Source organism: Ambystoma mexicanum, chromosome 12, assembly GCF_040938575.1.
Source record: "Ambystoma mexicanum isolate Mex_15411 chromosome 12, UKY_AmexF1_1, whole genome shotgun sequence".
Classification (NCBI taxonomy): Eukaryota; Metazoa; Chordata; class Amphibia; order Caudata; family Ambystomatidae; genus Ambystoma; species Ambystoma mexicanum.
In genome coordinates, this window is record NC_090936.1 from 870,104,107 (window position 1) to 870,124,116 (window position 20,010).

The following is a 20,010-nucleotide window of genomic DNA, read 5'->3' on the forward strand; positions in this document are numbered from 1 at the left end:
CCAGGATGCTGGCAGGCGTGGCAGAAGTCAGGATGCAGGAGCAGACACGGTGAGCGTCCAGCTGCTAGATGCAGAACAATGCGAAGCATGTGTGGCTGTTCGGGTGGGGTTTAAATAGCCTTGGAAGAAGTTCCAGGTATGTATCCTTCCTCCAATCAGGTATGTATCCTTCCCCCTCCATGCCCGGATGGTAAATTAGTCCCACAGGTAAAGTAGTTCCTTTCAGGCCTCAAGGAGGCCGGTATCCTGCAGCATGGTCTGCATCAGGTAAGTGCACCCAAGCATTCCCATAAAGGGCCCCTATATGGGGTTGCTGGGTCCTTCCTTGGGGACTGGATGTCTGCTTTCGGGGACGCCGGGCTTGAACCGGCTCCCCGGGAGTGGGCATCATGACAGAAGGCAGGGGGATGTGGGGGGGGTGGAGAGAAGAGAAAGAGAAAAAATATGGGTGGCTAGTGCAGTACAGAGGGCTAAAGAAGGAAGAGGAGAGGTGGAAACTGCAGATGGATTAGCTTGCAGATTTTTAAGAGTTCAGCTGTGTTAGAGGCTGAAGAGAGCCTGGATGTGAGCCCTCTTCTTGGAGCATATGGAGAGATGGTATTACCTCTGGAGTAGGCAATGGGCCTGTTTGTCAGGGGATGAGCCTGAGGTCTGCCACTTCTGTTCAGCAACTCTGCACTTGCGGTTCAGAGCAGCTCGATCAAAGTCGTACTAGCTGCTATGATTGGAGGCAGGTTTCAGGCGGATCCTCGTGATTGGGGCAAGAATGTTGAGAGTGTTGGTGATCGCAAGATGGAGATTGGCAAGCAAAGTCAATGGGAGAGTCAAGAGGAGGAGGAGGAGGAATGAATGTGTAGGCAAAGGCAGCAGCTGGCGCACATTTAATCAAAGGAGGCTGGCATTGCTGATGGAGCCTCAGTCAAGGGGCGGAGAGGTCCCAGATGAGAAGAGAGGATAGAGAGAGTGATCAGACCAGGAGAGGGGGGCAGTGAGACGGTTGGAGAGTGGGAAATCACTGGGGATGAAGGCCTCAAGTGCGTGTCTGGCAGAGTGGTTCAGACCGGAGGGAGAGGGGGGTACAGAGATCCCAGAAGAGTGAAGAGGCCGGAACAGTGGAGTCAAGCTGGATGTTGCAATTTCCAAGGAGGGGGAGTGTAGAGGTCGGAAGAGAAGAGGTGAAGTTGGCCCATTCCGAGAGGAACACCGATACAGGCCAGGGGTTCTGTAGATTGTGGCAAGGGTGCGTGAGTGTTAAAGAGACGCCAAGCTTGCAGACAAGGCTTTCAAAGGAGTAGGGCTGGGTGGGTATGAGGGAGAGGGGGATCCACTCGGAAGATCAAGGCTACTCCACCACCAAATTGGTTGGGGCGGGCTTGGTGAGGATTTTGTAGCTGTCGGGGAGAAAGGAGTCAAAAGCAGTGACTGAGCTGGCATTGAACCACATCTCTTTGAGAGCGAGGACATTGAGGTCAAAGTTTTCAAGAAGGAGGCAGATGTCAGAGGAATGTTTGACAGCGAAGAGAGAATTCAGAGTGGCAAAGTGTAGCCAGTCACCACCTTTTGAAGGTCTTCAGAGAAGGAGTACGGGGGGGGGGGTTACACCAGTTGGAGGTGGTGAAGGAGGATCAGAGAGGACTAGCGGGAGAAGGGTAAGAAGTTGATGATTGGCAGGCGCTGGTCAAAGAGAAAAAGATTGGGTTGAGGACCCTGGGCCACGAGCCATGACCATGCCATTATGATAGACGTTAATAATGCACCTAGAGGATGAGTGTGCGCCAAGAATACTTCCCATCTAGTGTCTCCATTAATGGGTGAGGAGGGAAAAAGGGGAGAGGGTGGAGATCAGATGAGGGGTCTATAGGTCCGGAGAAGAGACATAGAAGAGATCAGTAGATGTCGGATAGGTAGGACTGGGTTAGGAGCAAGGGGGACTCTTCTTTTTTTTTATTTTTATTTTTTGCAAAGTTTTCTTCCATACTTTGAGAGAGGGGGAGGAGGCATAGTTGATAGTGGATGGGGGAGCTGGAGAGTGCTATTGAGGTGTAGGCGGGGAGGCAGAAGGAGGGGCTGCACAATGCATGAGCAGCTCACCAGGCGGCCTAGCAGCCGAGGGCAGGCAGGAGGATGCGCAGATATAAAGCAAACCTAGATTTGAATTATTCCGAAAGCACAACAATGCAGTACAAAAATGGATGCGCAGATGTAGAGCACACCTAAAGTAGAATTTTAGCAAGGCATTAAGAGCAGTAAAGAATCCAGTTGGAGGTACAGCAAGAGACCTATATCAATTGGCACAGAAAATTATGATTTACAGTTAAGCTAGTGGGGGGAAAAGTATGCACGAAACAACCAAGCAAACAATGGTAGAGGGGCCAAGGAAGGTGTGTAAGCCATATCAAAGAGAACCAGGTTGGTTACCTTTGCGGAGTATTGCATTTTGTTTTTCGTAGTCGAAAAGGGGACGTCGACAAGGCGTGTCTGTAACACTATCCCTATAGTGACGTGTGTTGTACCCACAATCCCTCACGCGTCGAGGTCCCTCAGATTGTTTTTTTCCGCCCAGCTACTGGTCGCCTTTACGCGGAGCTCCTCGAGAGACATTGCAGATTTCATCTCCTCGACCTTTGGTCGTTTTCCTATATTAATATAGAACATATCGATCCCCCCCTCGACGCTGTTGTGAAGCTGTCTCCGCCGAGCAAGATCTTCGACGGAGGGGACGAGCGGAGGAGATCCTTCGGCGTTGCCGAACACGTGGCCTGGCCTCGCAGGCCAAATACAGTAGGGAGAGTGGGGGTCGTGGGACATGCCTTTCCTTTTCCCCTTCCTTTCCCTTGGGGTGGTTATCACGTTTTATTGCCTCGGCTATGGAGAGGACACCCTTTAGGTTTTGCCTGCTTTGCAAGGGCAAGTTTACTTGGAAGGACAAGCATTCACGGTGTAACCGCTGCTCGCCCCTCGATCACAAGGAGGAAGGTTGCACGGCTTGTCGGCTTCTTAAGCTGAAGACTCTAAAAGACCGTAGGGTCAAAAGGTGGGCGGCCTACGCTATGTCGAAGGCCGACGCTCCACCCACCGTCGCTACCTCCGGCAGTGACGAGGAACGTGATACCACGACCTCAGCTACGGAAGTCGTAAACCCCCCCCTAGAGAGCGCACACGCGCTTCGTCGTCTGTCCCCGGCCCCGACGGGCTCGGCTCACGCCCTGCTTATGGGGATGAACACCCCGGCGACACTGACGCACACAAGACCACACATAAGCACACAACCCATGGCTCTTCTTTGCCGAAGGCAAAGAGAGCATCAGCGCCCAAGGAGACGCAGGTTTCAACGGCGGCCTCCTCGGACCGTTCGGGTTCGAAGCCCCTCTCGCAGCCGCGACCAGCGACTGGGCTTTCGGCAAATAAGGGCGCCGCCCCCAAATCATCGGCCGGAGCGCATCAGCAGAAAGCGCATGCCGCCGTAGAGCGTTCGACACCCATAACGCCGAAACCACAGCTCTCCGCTGACAAACGAGTCGCTGAGAGCTTGGCAAGGATCGTGGTAGCCGACGCCCACAAGCGTACGCCGAAAGACACGTCGAGCGCTACGCAAAGGTCGAAAGACACGCCGAAAACACAGGGACGATCTCCTTCAGTCGAAGGGATTCCCAGCACACCTGAAGGCTTTTCGGAGGGCGACGGGGACACTTTCCTCGACGTTATGGGAGAGGTAGAGCCGTTTTCAGCTACAAGACACCAATTTTCCCCCGCTAGACCGCTCAGGGGTACCCCATGAAACCATGGAAAGGCTCCATCTCTGCATGGAAAGAATGGAGAGGTTTATGAATGCCCAAAACCCTCCCACTCCAAAGAGAATAAGAGAAGGGCCTCAGGAGGACCCCAGGGCCAAAATTCCAAGATTAGGCAATCCCCACCAGGACACAGCCTCAGACTTCCACAGTGTGTATGACCTCACTGAGGAAGAACATTATTTTGAGGAAGAGGATGATTTTATGGACGAGGAAGACGGACGGAACCAGGAGGAAATCTGGAAGACAGCCCAGACTTGGTAGGAGAAGGCTTCGGAGAAAATCCAGAAGAAGGACCGTCTCACCCCTGGCAATCACCATCAATATATTCCGACACTGATGTCCTGAACCTAAATCCTCCTGACATTTCACCTGTTAGAAACACGTCTCCCATTGACGATCAACCCACATTTAATGCCCTGTTGGGCAGAGCAGCAGGACACTTCGAACTGGACACTGGGGAGCTCTCCCCTGAATTAGACTTTGTAGAAAGGGTAATTAAGGAGAAACCCCCGGTCAGTCAGACAATTCCCCTCCTCGCTTCAGTGAGGAGAAGAATCATCCCTTCGCTGTCCACACCCACACTAATCAGAGGGGTCAATCCTAGAATTGAAAAACTTTTCACTCCTTCACCCTCAGACCCACTGTACATCAGGGGACATTCCATTCCGGATTCCCTGGTGGTAACCAACACAAGAAAGAGGGCAGGGGGTACCACTTTCCACCAGTGAGGCACCACCTGACAAGGAGGGCAAGAGGTTATATGCCCTTGCAAAAAGAATTACATCCTCGGCCGCCTTTTCGGCAAGAATTGCCAACAACAATTCTTTGCTCGCTAGCTATGCGGACGCGCAGTGGGCCAAACTGCGCAAGGACGCCGAAGAAGCGCCGGAACCATTACGTACACGCCTGCTTTCAACTATTGGCGAAGGAACCCAGGTCAACCAGAGTATTGTGAAGAGCTCTCTGGATGCGGCAGAAACTGCGGGACGTTCACTAGTTCAGGGAATCGTCCTAAAACGACACGTATGGCTACGCAACTCAGGGTTCAAACCGGAGACACAGGCGTCTTTAATAAATAAACCTGTTGAAGACTCAAACCTCTTCGGGAAAGCGGTGGATGAGGCTCTGGAGATGGCTAAAAAAGAGTTCGATACAATCAAAACTCTTGACCAAATCTCTAAGCCCGCTACCAGGCGCGGCTATGGCAATAAACGCTTTTTTCGTGGCCAACGCCAACAACAAAACCAGCAGCAACAATACCGTGCCACCAATTTCCAGACCAATAGTGGCCAGTACAGCCAAAGAGGACAGCGCCGGGGCAAAGGAAGAGGGCGAGGGTCCACCCCCAGAGGTTCCCAAGCCCCTAACAACACCAAGTGACGCGAAGATTCGCGTCCCCTCCCATGCAACACCGGTCGGGGGCCGGATAACATCTTTTCTTCCAGCATGGGAGGGTATAACGTCAGACCGCTGGGTACTTTCCACCGTAGCCCACGGATACTGCATCAAATTCAACAGTTCCCCAACATACAAACCCCCGAGGGGACGACGCATGTCACCGGAACATCTTGCCATCCTTCTACAAGAAGTACAGCAACTGCTGGAAAAGGGAGCCATAGAGGTCGTGCCTCTATCTCAGGTAACGGAAGGTATTTATTCAGTGTACTTCCTTGTACCCAAAAAGGATCTAACCATGCGCCCTGTATTAGATCTGCGCCCAGCGAACAAGTTTATCAAACCCCAAAAGTTTCGTATGGTGACCCTACAGGAGGTGATCCCACTGCTATCACAGGGAGATTACATGACAACATTGGACATGAAAGATGCATACTTTCATATTTTAATGTTGCCAGCGCACAGAAAATACCTCCGGTTCATGATAGAGGGCAAACACTACCAGTTCAGAGTGCTACCCTTCAGCATAGCATCAGCACCGAGAGTATTCACGAAGGTACTGGCAGTGGCAGCGGCCCACCTGCGCAGGTTGTCCATCCCAGTTTACCCTTACCTCGACGACTGGCTCATAACAGGGGATTCTTACGAAACATGCTTCTCCAATACCCAAAAGACGGTAGACCTTTTGTTCCAGTTGGGCTTCTCCATCAACGAAAAGAAGTCCAGCCTAGACCCCAGCCAAATCAAACAATTCCTAGGGGCTCTAATTCAAACAAAGGACGGCCTCGTCTTCCCCTCCAAAGAGAGGGTCCAAAACATGTTGTTTCAGATCCCTCAATATGTGTCCGGTCGAGAGGTGACGGTACGCAAAGCAATGCGCTTGCTAGGCATGATGGCGTCGTGTATTTATTTGGTACCTCACGCGCGCCTGCGCATGCACCCAATGCAGGAGTGGCTCAACAGCCAGTGGTGTCAGGCCAGCGGACTATGGGACGATCTAGTGGTGGTCTTGCAGGCCTTAGTTCTCTCGCTACGGTGGTGGACAAAAGAAAACCTAGAAAAAGGGAAACCCTTTGCCACACCCGCGGCGGAAGCCACTCTAACCACAGACGCATCCCTTACAGGATGGGGGGCTCACCTATCCCATCAAACTGCTCACGGAGAGTGGACTCCGAACGTAGCATCCAAACACATCAATCTTCTGGAGCTGCTAGCGGTGTTCAAGGCGCTAAAAGCCTTCAAGGAACACCTACGAGGCAAGACAGTGATGGCCCTTACAGACAGCACCACAGCCATGTATTACATCAACAAACAGGGGGGAACCCACTCTCCAAGACTGTCCAAACTGGCCCAGAACATATGGAAGTGGGCTCTCAAACAGAATATGTTCCTTCTGTCACAACATGTACCAGGGGAACTCAATCTGCTGGCAGACAAACTCAGCAGAGACTTCCCCCTGCCCGAAGAGTACGAATGGCGACTGCACGAAGACATCGTCTTCGACGTCTTCACGCAATGGGGGTTCCCAGAAATAGACCTGTTCGCAACCCTGGAGAGCTCACAATGCCAAAGGTACGCCTCCAGGTACCCCCAGAACCAATCCAAGGGGAACAGTTTGTCGATTCAATGGTCAGGGAGATTTGTTTACGCTTTTCCCCCTACTCCCCTTCTCAACAAGGTAGTGCACAAGATGCACCAGGAACAAGTAACCATGATACTGGTGGCTCCAATGTGGGCCCGACAGCCATGGTTCGCTCACTTGATGGAGATGTCTCTATCTCCCCCAGTGAAACTCCCCTGCCCGTACAACATGCTGTCACAAGACAAGGGCAGGACTCTGCATCCATGCCCCCAGAACATGAACTTAGCAGCCTGGCTCCTGAGATCATAGAATTTGGACATCTACAGCTCCCACAGAGATGCATGGACATCCTCAGGGAAGCCAGAAAACCCAACACTAGCCACTGCTATTCTAGCAAATGGAAGAGATTTGTCATTTGGTGCAGAGGAAAGAGCATCAAGCCAATTGACTGCTCTCCCACACATTATTCTATACCTGACCCATTTATTGGATTCAGGTCTAGTGTTCAATTCCATTAAAGTCCACCTAGCGGCACTTTCTGCATACACCACTTCCCAACTCAGTGTCGTGGTGGAAGATCCCTGTTATAAAGGCCTTCATGGAGGGAGTAAAGAGAATACACCCCCCGATAGCTGACCCAGCTCCCGGATGGGACCTTAACGTGGTACTTACCAAACTCATGGGCTCACCATTTGAACCCATGCACAAAGCATCTCTTAAAGACCTCACCCTTAAGACTGCTTTTCTAATAGCTATCACCTCCATCAGGAGAGTAAGTGAACTACAGGCTCTTTCTGTTCTAGACCCCTTTGTTACAGTTCACAAAGATAAAGTGGTTCTACGCACTCACCCAAGGTTTGCTCCAAAATTCATCTCAAAATTCCATGTAAACCCGTCTATAGAACTACCAGCGTTCTTTCAAAATCCTTCCAACTTAGGAGAAAGGACTCTGCACACGCTAGATGTGCGCAGAGTGGTCATGTTCTACATGGAAAGAACCAGACCACTGAGGAAGACCTAATCAGTTCTTCGTCTCGGTGGCAGCAGGAAGAGAAGGGGATGCAGTTTCAAAGTCCACTATTTCTAGATGGATTGTTCAATGCATCACTTTCTGCTATACTCTTGCTAAGAGAGAACTGCCCTTTAGGCCAAGAGCACATTCTACTCGAGGCACGGGGGCGTCCATAGTATTCATTGCAAATGTTCCCCTTGAGTCCATCTGCAAAGCGGCTACCTGGAGTTCTGTGCACACCTTTACAAAACACTACTGTCTAGATACACACTCTAGATCTGACTCCCAGGTGGGACAGGCAGTATTAAGACATCTTTTCTCTACTGTTCCTTCTCATAACCCACCACCAACTCCGGGTACTGCTCGCTAGTCTATGCACAGCATGTGATTCTAAGCAGATTAACAAACATCAGAAGACAATGCATTACTTACCGTAAAAGCATTTCTGATGGTTGTATCTGCTTAGATTCACATGCGCCCACCCTTCCTCCCCGCTTGGATGGGAGGAACATAGACATCTTTCTATATTTCTCTCTTTTCTGTACTCACTCACGTCTAGAAGGCTCCCTCAGGGCAGAAAAATACAAACGGAGGGACCTTGACGCGTGAGGGATTGTGGGTACAACACACGTCACTATAGGGATAGTGTTACAGACACGCCTTGTCGACGTCCCCTTTTCGACTACGAAAAACAAAATGCAATACTCTGCAGTGACCACTGGATGTCGGACCTATGCACAGCATGTGAATCTAAGCAGATACAACCATCAGAAATGCTTTTACGGTAAGTAATGCATTGTCATATAATTTTTTTATTTTATTTTTTTTTTTTTTGCATCAATGGGGTCACTGGTATTCTTTTTGGGGGCCTTGCCTGGAGCCAGGATGATGGAGTAGCGGCATGGAAAGGGGCTCGCTCCAGTGCCCTCCAGCTCTGGACGGGTGCCTTAGGTCAGGGCCTTGTGTCGGTGGGCCAGCTCTCGTGTCTGCCGGCTCTCCAATTGGCTTTTGGTGGCGAAAATGAGTCCGGGCCTCTGCAGTGGGCAGTCCTGGTGAGGCACTCCGGTGCCTATTGAAACTGTGATGGCGGCGGCCGTGATGTACAATGAGAGAGGCCACCGCAATATACAGCCCCACTAGGCCACGTGGAGCTTCAGGCAGAGTGGAAGCACACAACTGTGCGCAGGAAGCAACTCCAAGCTAATTAGGCATAGAATGCAATACGCGCCTGAGAACAACAAAACATTTGTTACGTATAACCCTCCTGGGCTTACCTAGCGGTGCTGCTCGGTCATTTCTATTGTGCTGCCTCGTGTACTGCATTAGGAGAGATGAGCATTAAAGGGGGTATTTGGTCTGGTTCCCTTCTGGCCACTCTGCTTTCACCTTGCTTCTCCAGAAACTTCTAGAAATCTGGCTTTACACAGCTATCCTTTTGGTTTCCTTCACCTGATCAGTGCCTCTTGTTTTTTGGTTCTCTAACTTTCTCAAAAGCCTTCGACATGACTTTGAACATTGTGGCCCTCCTAGTTCTTAGCCCTTCTTGGGGGTCTTCCACAGGTCCCTTTTGTGCCTTGGCTTTGTTCAAACTTCACAACAGGTCCCTCTCTCGGATCGTTCAGTTTTCTCACCTGGACTTCTTTCAGAAATTTAAGCTTTAGCTTTCCGGCCAGAACCTTTCACAGTCCTTGGATTTCAGGCTCCTCATCAAATCTTTTCCAAGACCTTGGATGTCGAGCTTCACCCAAAGCCTCTCTTGTAGTGCTTTCATTTTCCCAGATTTACAGTCCGTGCTTCTCATGTTCTTGAATTTCAGGATTCATAGCGGGCCTTCTCCTAAGCATTGGATTTCAGTAGGTCCTCATCAGGGATCATGGTCCTCGTCAGGTAGGCTATAATGTAATGTTCTCCTGCCATCAGCCAATCTCTCTCCCTTCTTACCATGGGGTTGCTGGTCCTAGACTCTTATCTAGTTTCCTGAAGGTATAGGAGTGTCGCTCTCCACCGCTTGGTTATCTTTCTTTCACGGCTCCCACTCCTAGGTAGCGTCCAGCCTTGACTTCTGTAGTCTATCTTCCCCAGGTATTGGCTGCATCCTCCTTGGGTTTACCTCATTCCAAACTCTCCCCTTTATGTGAGCAAGGAAGACCTGGCGCATCTGCCTATTCCAGAATCCTCTGAATGTTTGAAGCTTTGTGGCTACTCCTTCCAGGCAGCTCACTTTTCAGGACTCCCCTCTGGAGCGGCCTTCCTCCAGGCAGTAGGTTACTCTGGTTCGCTCCTTTTAGCCTCCCCCTTGTATCAAAGGAGCCAGAGCACATATATGTCTGCTTCCTTTGGCTCCAGGACAGCAAGTGAGCTGGCCCTGCCTCCGTTATACTTCATCAATAGGGGCTTGGGCTCTAATCTGCGTTACAATTGTGGTTAATCCACTTTTCTGTTAGAATCCTAGGTTTGAGCCACTCCTTAATTCATCATATCCTTCTTTTGGTTCCTTTGCTATTGCTTAACCCTCTGGTTCCGATTATCCCGAATCGGCCTCAGAAGACTTGAAGGTAAGCACAGCACTCCGTGCCATTTTGGAAACGCATTTTGAAAACACTTCCCTTGCTGTGCCCATTATAGGACAGTCCTCCATTGTCTTAGCTTTTGGGAGGTCATTGCGCTGATATCACTGAAGTGAGACATGCATGAACTTCCTCTCATTGGTTCTCCCTCAAGTAACTCGCAAGTTATTTCTGTCTTTCGTGAATGCCACAGGTTTGTGGTTTCTGCGGTTGGGCAGCAGTTTGAGCTGACCCACTGGTTCTTGGCTTAAGAGTACTTATTGTGCGATATTTGGATGCAAATCTGACGTTTAATATTTACCCAAATTTTCTTCTCCTAAACCAGGTTGTGTTCACAATCCATCTCCTGGGTTGCGGCAACGTGTCAAAAGGTCTTCTCTTAAATGCGATTGAGGTTTAGCTTTTACAGTCGTCCTCAGAGTAAATGCTGTTGCATCTTTTCAGGGAATAGCAGGCCAACAGGTTGCCAGCTCGTCCTCCCCTTTACTAGACCCCTTAGAGAATGAACTGCCCAAGTCTGTGTTACTTTAACTCCCCTGATATAAAAGATGGGGCTTGGCCCAAACTCGCCACATCAGTTGGAGGGATTGGGAAGGAAGGTGTGATATTAATTTTGTGAGCCAAATGATTATGAAATTGAGTAGCTCTCTGTGGCTTGGAGGTTTTTGTTATTCTGGCAGAGTACAATTTGCTTTTGCTCTGTGACTTCACAGTTGAATTGACTAATGGCAGTGACTCTTGAACGCTTATCCCTAGAAACTTTGAACTTTTAGGATTTTTGCTTACCTTGCACTTTACATGTATTTTCATGATTTGCCTTATTTTTAGACCCCCGCCCTGTTTTGACTATCTTTTTATTGAAAGTGAAAATCAGATTATACTGTTTTTAAAAATTTTGGTTATTTTTGAATTTTTTTTTGAGTACACAACCCTTCTAAGGGCTTGCCCTTGAACGCTCTTGCACATGTATCCCAGGTAAGCCAAGAAAGCTAGGAGAAAGATGGTCTTTGAACAGCTCTTCGACATAGGAATGGAGAGAACTCTGAACATGAGCCCTGGCTTTAGAACCGTTTCACTTGAGACCTTGTCTGTTGTGTTGGTCTGCCATCTTTTTAGTGTTTCACTTCTTTTGGCAGTTCTGAAGCTCAATTCAATGAATTCAATTGCCTTTCTCTTTGGGTTTTAGCAGGGTGTGGGAATTATTTATTTTGCCCTGATTATATAATTTCAATAAGGTTCTATGTGGGTGTATTGCTGGTGTGAATTATCTTCTTTCTAACCTACAATTTTTAGTGAATATGCAGATTGGCTAATCCTCACTATCCTTTTTCTGGGTGGATACTTGACTATTTGTGTGATAGCCTCTGACATGGAGCCTCCTGCACTTTGCAATTTTCAATCCCATAGCAGGGCCAAATCAGCCCTTGATCTTTCCCAGATTGATGAATTTGGTACCCTAAAATGAGGCAATTAACTTACAGCACTTCGAAACTGGAGAATTCCGTCCAGAAGTGACATGCAAGAAAGTTTTTTTTTTTCTTATAACCTTTGTGCATGAATTGAAGTTGTGCACTGTGAAGCATAAACCAATCTTGATCATTATTCCCTTTCGTCTTCATTCTACTTTGCTTTGTGATGGTTAAAGGTTATATCATGAGTTTACATTTTCTGTTTTGCAGGTTACTCTGTATCATTTGCTGAAACTGTTCCAGTCTGACACAAATGTTATGCTAGGAAAGAAGACTGTAGTTTCTGAGTTTTACGATGAAATGGTAAGAAAACTGACTGGAGTTATTTTGTTTATGGTGGAATCTATAGTCGCTAAAAACATTTTTAAACTACATCTATATACAGTCAATTGGAACCCATCGGTTGGAGAAAGTTAGTCCTCAATTAGCAAAGGCCAAAGTTGCATATTGCTACCTACATTTTGTAATTCCATACTTTTGTTACTTCGGTCCCAGACTACATCTGGCAATAGTTGGGACTTGACCACTCAGATCTTTTGTGGTTCCCATTGCCTACTTCAAGGTACCAAACTCATTCTGTGCCCTTACCAAGCCAAATGCTTTATAAAAGATGGCCAGGGAACGCCCTTACCTGCTCTTTCTCAACGTCTCCCAGTTTCAATCTTTAATTGGCCTCGGGGGCTTTCCCAGCCTTTGCCATGGTGGTTATTCTCCTACCCATTCTGATGAAACGTTCTGCTGACCTCAATAGTCCTGACTTCTATTGCCCTGTTTTCCCTCCGCCCCCATTACTTTAAAGTTCTCGATTTGGTACTCAACTGGTTCACTAGCCACCTGAAGGATAAAAAACATTGCCCACCAAACCCACTATTACCTAGTTTCCATATTCCACAGAATCATCACTCGCCCAAATCTCTACCTCCTGTACTACCGTTCAATACACCAATTCTTTGATTCCTCCAAATACTCCTCTAACCTTCTTGGACTTGGCTCTTAACTGATTTGACTTGACCTTCCTTTCTCCATCTGTTGAAAAAATGGCATAGCCTTGCTCTTACTAGCAGTTCTCGATGGAGCCATTATTGGTACCTTCTTTTTCACCCTTTTACACCTTTACTCTCGACCAACTGGTCTTCTGCTTTGGCTTCTACCACCTATTTGACGAAGAGTTTTAAATCTCCTTCACTGCAGGCCCTGAACTTTCCCCTTGCGTCTCAAACTGCCTCTCTGCCAACCGGCACTGCATTCTGTTCCCTGTTGCCCAACCTTTCCAAAACTGAAGTATACTCCAGCATTTGATATTGGATTCACATCCTCTGAATGTTCCCAGTCATGCCAGTTAATCCTCGCCATAGGTTGAATGTGGCAGATAAGACATTTTCCATTAATATTGGGACCCTAACCATCTGCAGGCAATCAGGTTGGTAGGCCTTTCACATTTTCATGTTCTGATTCGTTACTGCACTTGTTGATTTGTTCTTGGGAATTTCTCCAACTGAATTTGCTGACGTAGAATGTATTTTACAGCTATGGGGAAATTTTTATATTTTCATTTGTTTTTTATGAAACTACTGATAAAACGTTAATTCATGGATGGTGTTGGATTGTTTTACGCTAGAGTTGTCATTTTGGGGGAAAGGAGAGCTCTACCGAGCCCTGCCAGGGTTGTTTGCTTGCTCTGCCCAGTTTCTCATTCCCCCCTTTCAAGCCCTTACCACACCATGTGTGCCATTGGACCGTGACAAAACCAAGTCCCTGGGCTCTAGAGGACAAACATTCCTTTTGCAATTGCATCATAACCACATGGTAGACTGTAAGATGTATGGCACCTTCAATGCCAAGACCCACAGAGATGGGCACTTACTTAGGTCAGAAGATTAATATTCCAAAGGTTTTCCCTTGTCTTTCTTAAATAAGAAGAGCTTCCTGGAAGGAGCACCTGAACATAAGCGGGCAAGTGATCAGAGGGAGAGGGGTCAATGGAGTAGTCCTAGGAGGAGAGCGAATCGGACCAGGGCAAGAGTTCCCACACGCATTAGTAGGTTGGTCATGGAGGGAGTGGTCTGATGGGAGTGATTTTTAAGTTCAAGGCAGGTGACCGCTCGGGGCTTGGGAAGGGTTAAAGTCCCCCAGCGTGGCAATGGACATGTCGGTATGAAGTGGCTCAATGAGAGAAGGATCACATTAGTGACAGAGTGGAGAGAACCAGTGGGGTCGATGGAGCCAGAAATGTGATAGGAGTAGAAGGGAGGAGTTGAATAGTGGCATATTCAAACAAGGAAGGCTTGATGTCAAAGTCGGTAGAGGGGCAGGGTTGAGTGCCTTTTTTATAGACTAAGAACCCAACACCACCACCCTTCCCAGCAGGTCTGGGAGAGTGGGAGAAGGTAGCAAACTGTGTGTGGGGAGCAGCTAGTGAAGCTCAGACATTAAGGGAGATCCAAGTTTCTGTGATGGCAAGAAGTGAACGTTGAGGGAGATGAGTCAAAGTGGACAGTGATGTAGGAAGACTTGTTGCAGAGGGATTGTACATTCCAGAGGCCAAGTGAGAGTGACGGGAGGTTGGGGGATGGGGCTCTGTAGGCAAGGGAGCTAAATGAGATGCTGAGAGCACTGGAGTGCCTTATTTGAGGGGTGCAGGTGAGAAGTAGGATGAATGGGAGGCCAGAGACTAATGCAGAAGTTAGACCAGGTTGAGGCTGATGCCCATTGGAGGCTCACCTTCCCACTGGATGATTTCATGCTTACATGTACCTCACTGATTGACTCATCCGTGCGTTTCCAGTCCTGAGATGCCCAAGATACCCCCAAGGGCTAAATTGCATGTCATCCTTGGGATTCATGATCTTTGAGGATTCCTCGCTCACTGGCCACGACGCTGACTTTTGTGGCTTCATTGTTCTGTTCATATGAGACCCTGGTGAGGCAGTTAAGGGAAAGAGACTTCTTTACAAGGAATAGTGACCTTGATGTGCTCCAAAGAGTATATCTTAGTAAAGCAGTACACTTCTACCATGGGAATCCTCTCCTCTTGTATTCTGCTAACACCACACCGCAGATTACTCTGAAGCCAGATTCAAGAATAACTCATTGTACTGTGGCAGGAAGACTCTGGCAGATGGGATAAGAGGATGCACGAAGATGGCAAGATCAGTGTGTTGCTGCAACAGTGAAAGTATGTCATCACCCGACCATGGGTGTGAATGTTGGGGAGACTTAACATTTTTAGGCTTCATCCCCTCCCCTAGTGAGACCCCTAGCACTTTTTGCTGGACTTCTGGACCTTTTTCTTTCAATCCTGAATGAGCGCGGCCTTTTTCCCTCCATTCATTCTTGTGGGCTGTGTCTTTTGGAACTCTATTCTTTGTATTCTAGCTGTACCATGAAGTCTGTCTGCTCCATAGCCCTTAAAGGCATCTGTGTTTTTACTACTGCAGCAGACAGCTCATTATGGACAGTGTTGCTGGGGACCCTTATGACCACCGCCCCTTTGAGATAATTTTTTTATATCCTCATGTAACTAAGGTTCTTAAGGATAGAGAGATACTTAGTATCTCTTCCCAAAACTCTATAGTCTGAGAGATTGACCGACACCACCTTCTCTCTGCTCCTGTGAATTTTATGTCACATAGACAATCACCTAGTTATGGCTGGTGGCAGTGGTCTTGTTCTACCATCTATTCTGTATTTTATTTTTTATTTTATTTTTCATTTAGCTAATTATAAACTTTAAAAATGAATCCACAGAAAACAAAAAACAGAAAGAAGAAAAGAGTAGAAAAAAAGAATGAAAGAAAAAGGCATCAGTCTTTCAATCTTTCTTATTTTAGATGTCATTCTTCAAAACTACTCAAGTTTCTTTCAATTTCTTCGAAGAGGAATGTTAATGCAAACATCACTTGTTTGTGTCCTCCTTCATTCAGTAGGCTCCAGACTTCTTCCGTATTTTGGCAGGACTTTAATCCGATTACTTTCCCAAAAATTCTTATCCTCCGGTCCTTGAATTTTTGTTTTAATGATTCATTGGAAGTTTCACAAAAGCGACATTGATCATCATCGATTGTAGTTTTGCGCCAACTGTTCATCTCCTCTTTGGTACGGTAAAGATTTAAGCGAAACATCATAAGAGTTCTTCTCTTACTCTTAGAGGGAAATCGCATTAAGTAATTTGGTAACTTATGACATTCTCTGGCTTCTGGGGGAGCATGTTTCATACATCTATGGGATCTTCTTTGTTCAGCTGTTTCGAACCAATCCTGATCCCATAGTTCCGTTTAACTTTATCCGGTTCTCTGAATTAACATATCCATATCGGATGCCAGGAAATTTAGTGTTTTTGCACAGGAGGACCCTTTCCATTGTTCAAAAATATTGTATTCGGAACTGCAGTAATTCATCAGCACCCATGATCTTCCGATATAAGGTCAAGGTGTTCCACTGAATTCTTGTGTTTATCGAGAGCATACCGAGTTCATATCTGAGACCAGCAATCGGTGTCCCCTTCGGTAGTCGTAGAATCGCTGACCAAAAAATGTTCTCACACCAGGACCATATTTTATATGTGCATCACAGCATGGTCCCGCTATATTTTATATAGCGCAGGCTATGTGCGTAGTGTACAATAGGGACACCCAAGCCGCATTTTTGGGTGTGTGTGTGTTTTGCCTTGCCTTTGGCGGGGAACCCGTAGCTATCGGTGACAAAACTGCAGAGTGAACCAAGAAGTTGCTGAAAGTCGTGCCACAGGTCCCCCTCGAGACTGTTTCTGGAAGACACCATCCATTGTCCTGCCTTTTTGTCATCAGACCAAGGGATCCAGAGCTCCAGTCCAGAGCTGCCACATTGTAGAGGAGCAAACACTAACACTTTCTTCAAAGTCAGGGTACGGGGGGGTGGAGGTATTGCTTACCTGATTCTGAGCAGTCGCTCCAAAGCATTGGAGTGCACCTAGAAGTGTCCAGGGCAACCCCCTCTTACCTCTGACCCAAGCTGCTGGTTGTGTCCCCTTTTACAAGTCAGTTTTTCTGTCTCCTTTGTTGGTGGTTTACTTACTGCTTCAATAACTTTAGACGCTGGAAGAAATCTGCAGTAACTCTTCATTATTTGCTGATTGACACGGCTTCAATCCCACTCTTAACTGCCTTTAGCTATGGTTGCGTTTTTTGACTTTACGGTCTCTAGAACCTTGAACTAATAAGCTTATGGTGCACTAACCATGTGTTTGCTTAGTAAGTGCATTACCGGATAACCTGTTGAAAACCGCATGAGTGCGCAATTACCGATGATACGATAACCTTGTTTTTTCCCTTTCCAGCGTTGCTCCAATTGTAACCGCGAATAAACACAAGGGAAAGCACCCTTTTGAAGTGTGTTATTTATTATTCCTAAGTGTTCTACCGTTACCGTCTGAAGTATTTTAAGTGATCCTGTTGTAAATATAATACACATATTTATAAAAGATATATATTTAAGTGCTTCTTTGTGCCTGTCTAAGATTCGGAGTATTTACCTACAGCTCACGTCTTCCTCTTAAAATAAGCCCGACTGCTCTGCCACAATACCAAGGTCCTGAACTAGTACAGACTGATGCTAGAGTTGTGGATCTACAAACCACTGCGATAGCTTACTAAATTCTTACTGCCAGTAGGACTTTAGGAAAACTCTCCTAACCCCTACCTATTTGGTAATCCAAGCACAATTTGCTTCGCATTGCTGCATACTTCCTCCATGCAATATATGTATGTCGAGAGAAGGGTGGAGCATCCCTCTAATGTAGGTTTAGTCACACATGCTACCAAGTAAGATGAGCACTGTCCTTTTGGATTTCGTTCATGCAACAGTCGATGAATGGCTAGAATCCTTGGTCACTAGTAGTGGCAGTATTAAGCTGCGGGGCTTTGCACGCTTTGCTCCCATCTCATAGGAGAGTGCTGGCATTACAACACCTGGGATATGTCTCTTAATAACAATTCTGTATACCTCACTAAATTCCAAGACAAGAAGGGCTGAGAACCTATTCTGGATCTAAAGTCCTGTCATGGTATCCATCGGACCGTGCATGACCGAGCCTAACCTCCACCCCAAGATGCAGTCTTGAGGCCCACCTGGGGCTGTGACAAACCAGATCAACAGTCTGGAGAAAGTTGGGTCTTTTAGATTTGTGCAGGAGAAACTACTACCCTGTAGCACCTGACCTGCTTGTCCCGGGAGGATAGCTCAGCGGCAGCGTGCGCGTCTTGGAAGCAAGACGACGCGAAGCAACAACAGGTTCGATCCCCGGGTCCGCGCTTAGAAACCTCTGGGTGTTTAAGCGCGTCATAAATACGTAACTAAGACAAAAAAAAAACACAAAAATTATGCAACTAAGAAAAACAAACAATTCCTATAACAGCGCCTCGATGCCTGCGGGCTGTGTGAGCGCTTTATAAATGTAAAAAAATATATATATATATTGTTGTGGCTCTCCTGATAAATATCTAGGAGAACCAATGCTTGTTACCTGTGTGTGTGTGTATGATGAACATTATATGCTATCAATATCGTCCCTACAGTTTTATCAATGAACCAGCAAGTATTTGCACTTGCAATATAGTCTTTTATACTGCTAAATAGAAACACTTTTTTTTTAATGTTCTCACTCTTCTTTAGCATTTATGTACGGTGACGAATCCAGGGAATTCGTCCCTTCTCCACAGGCAGAGCCACCTCTTCTGAGGCTAGGGAGGGGAGCCTGCTATGCAAAATGCTCCCTAGGGGACAGGGCAAATGGCAAGCAAAGATATATTTATATACCTCCCCATTCTGCTGAATCAGCAATCTTTGCTGGATAGCTGTCAGCCGCACCTTGTAATCAAATACATCACACTGTAAAATGGGCTTGGTTTGGTTTCTGGCTTGGCTGGTAAGATGGCTCAGCTGGTTAAACGCTTGTTGCTGTGATATGCGTTTGATCTGCAGGTCACAGATTCGAATCCCGACAAGGCTAACTCAGCCTTTCATCTTTCCGAGGTCGATAAATGAGTACCAATTTCGAATGAGTAATAATAGTAATGTATGTAAATATGTCCTATGTAAAGCTCTTTAGATTAAAGCGCTAGATAAAAAAGAAAGTAATATTATTGTGTGATTCTGTATGCAGTGATAATAGCGAAAGAAATAACAAATAAGATACATTTCTTTAATAACTAATATAACTAGTTTGATATGAAATATCGAATGATGCTTTTTTTTTTTAAAGCATTTAGTATGTAAAAATACAAACGTTTTGCTTATTCTTTATGTATCCTTTCGCTGCCCCCCATAAGCCAAGCAGAAAGTTCTCCTCCTTGTTCGATTTCTTTACTATTTTTAGTCTTTAGTGAGTCCAGTACATGAAGTTGCTTGGCTATGGGAGGGTATCGTGTCCATTTTTCCATTTCAGTCTCGGCTGTGAGTTTTTTCAGCATCATTTCTAGGAAAATTCCCAAGGCCCGATTTTTCTTTGGTTTGGATCTTCGTACAAAGCTCTGCACCATAATTCTGAATCCAGAACACAAGATGTAAATAAAATTTCACTCAAAATGTTTGTTCTTTCTGCTTCTAGATTTCCGCAAAACATTAATAGATGTCGTAGTGATTCTTCTTATAAATGGCACAGTCGACAGACCTTGTCCTTTGCCAAGCCATATTTCATCAAGTTTTGCTTTGTTCTCAAGATGTTTAATTTGAAGCGCATTATCAAATCCCTGTACTTGGGATTGGCGCTTTTGTCTAGGTATTTAGGCAAGGTCTTGGAGTTGTTAGTGATTTTGTCAAGGTGTGTGAATGTGAAGCAAAGCGCGCGGCTTCTGTTTGCGACCAGTCTATCGACATGAGCAGCGTTTTAACTCGCTGTGGATGGATTCGTAAGGTTTCTTTACTTACAGTTAGTTGGTTCAGCAAGTCACTGCATTTTTTTCTCCACATTGTTAACGACCAGGAAGGTAGCTTTTCGGTCCCCTCTTCTAAAATCTCATATTGCGGTGGACAGGCAGTGAACTCTATTTTTCTAAACGTGGCTAGTGTTTTCTAAATGATTTGCACGTGTAAAGAATGCAGTCCCAGTTTGTGGCATATAACTTCGATCGGTACACTGTTAGGCAATATTAGGATTCTTCGCCAAAATGTTCCCTCAAGTTTGTCCCATGTCTTCCATGGGATCCTTAGGCCAGTA

At 46.7% G+C, this 20,010-nt stretch overlaps 1 protein-coding gene across 1 annotated transcript in view; it reads left to right on the forward strand.

Annotated features, from left to right (window-relative positions):
- The window catches only part of YEATS4 (YEATS domain containing 4), a 214,200-nt gene that overhangs the window by 62,411 nt on the left and 131,779 nt on the right, over positions 1-20,010 (forward strand). The window contains exon 5 of the mRNA XM_069629340.1: positions 12,030-12,122. Coding sequence (XP_069485441.1) covers positions 12,030-12,122 — 93 coding nt within the window. The remainder of the gene's footprint in view (positions 1-12,029; positions 12,123-20,010) is intronic.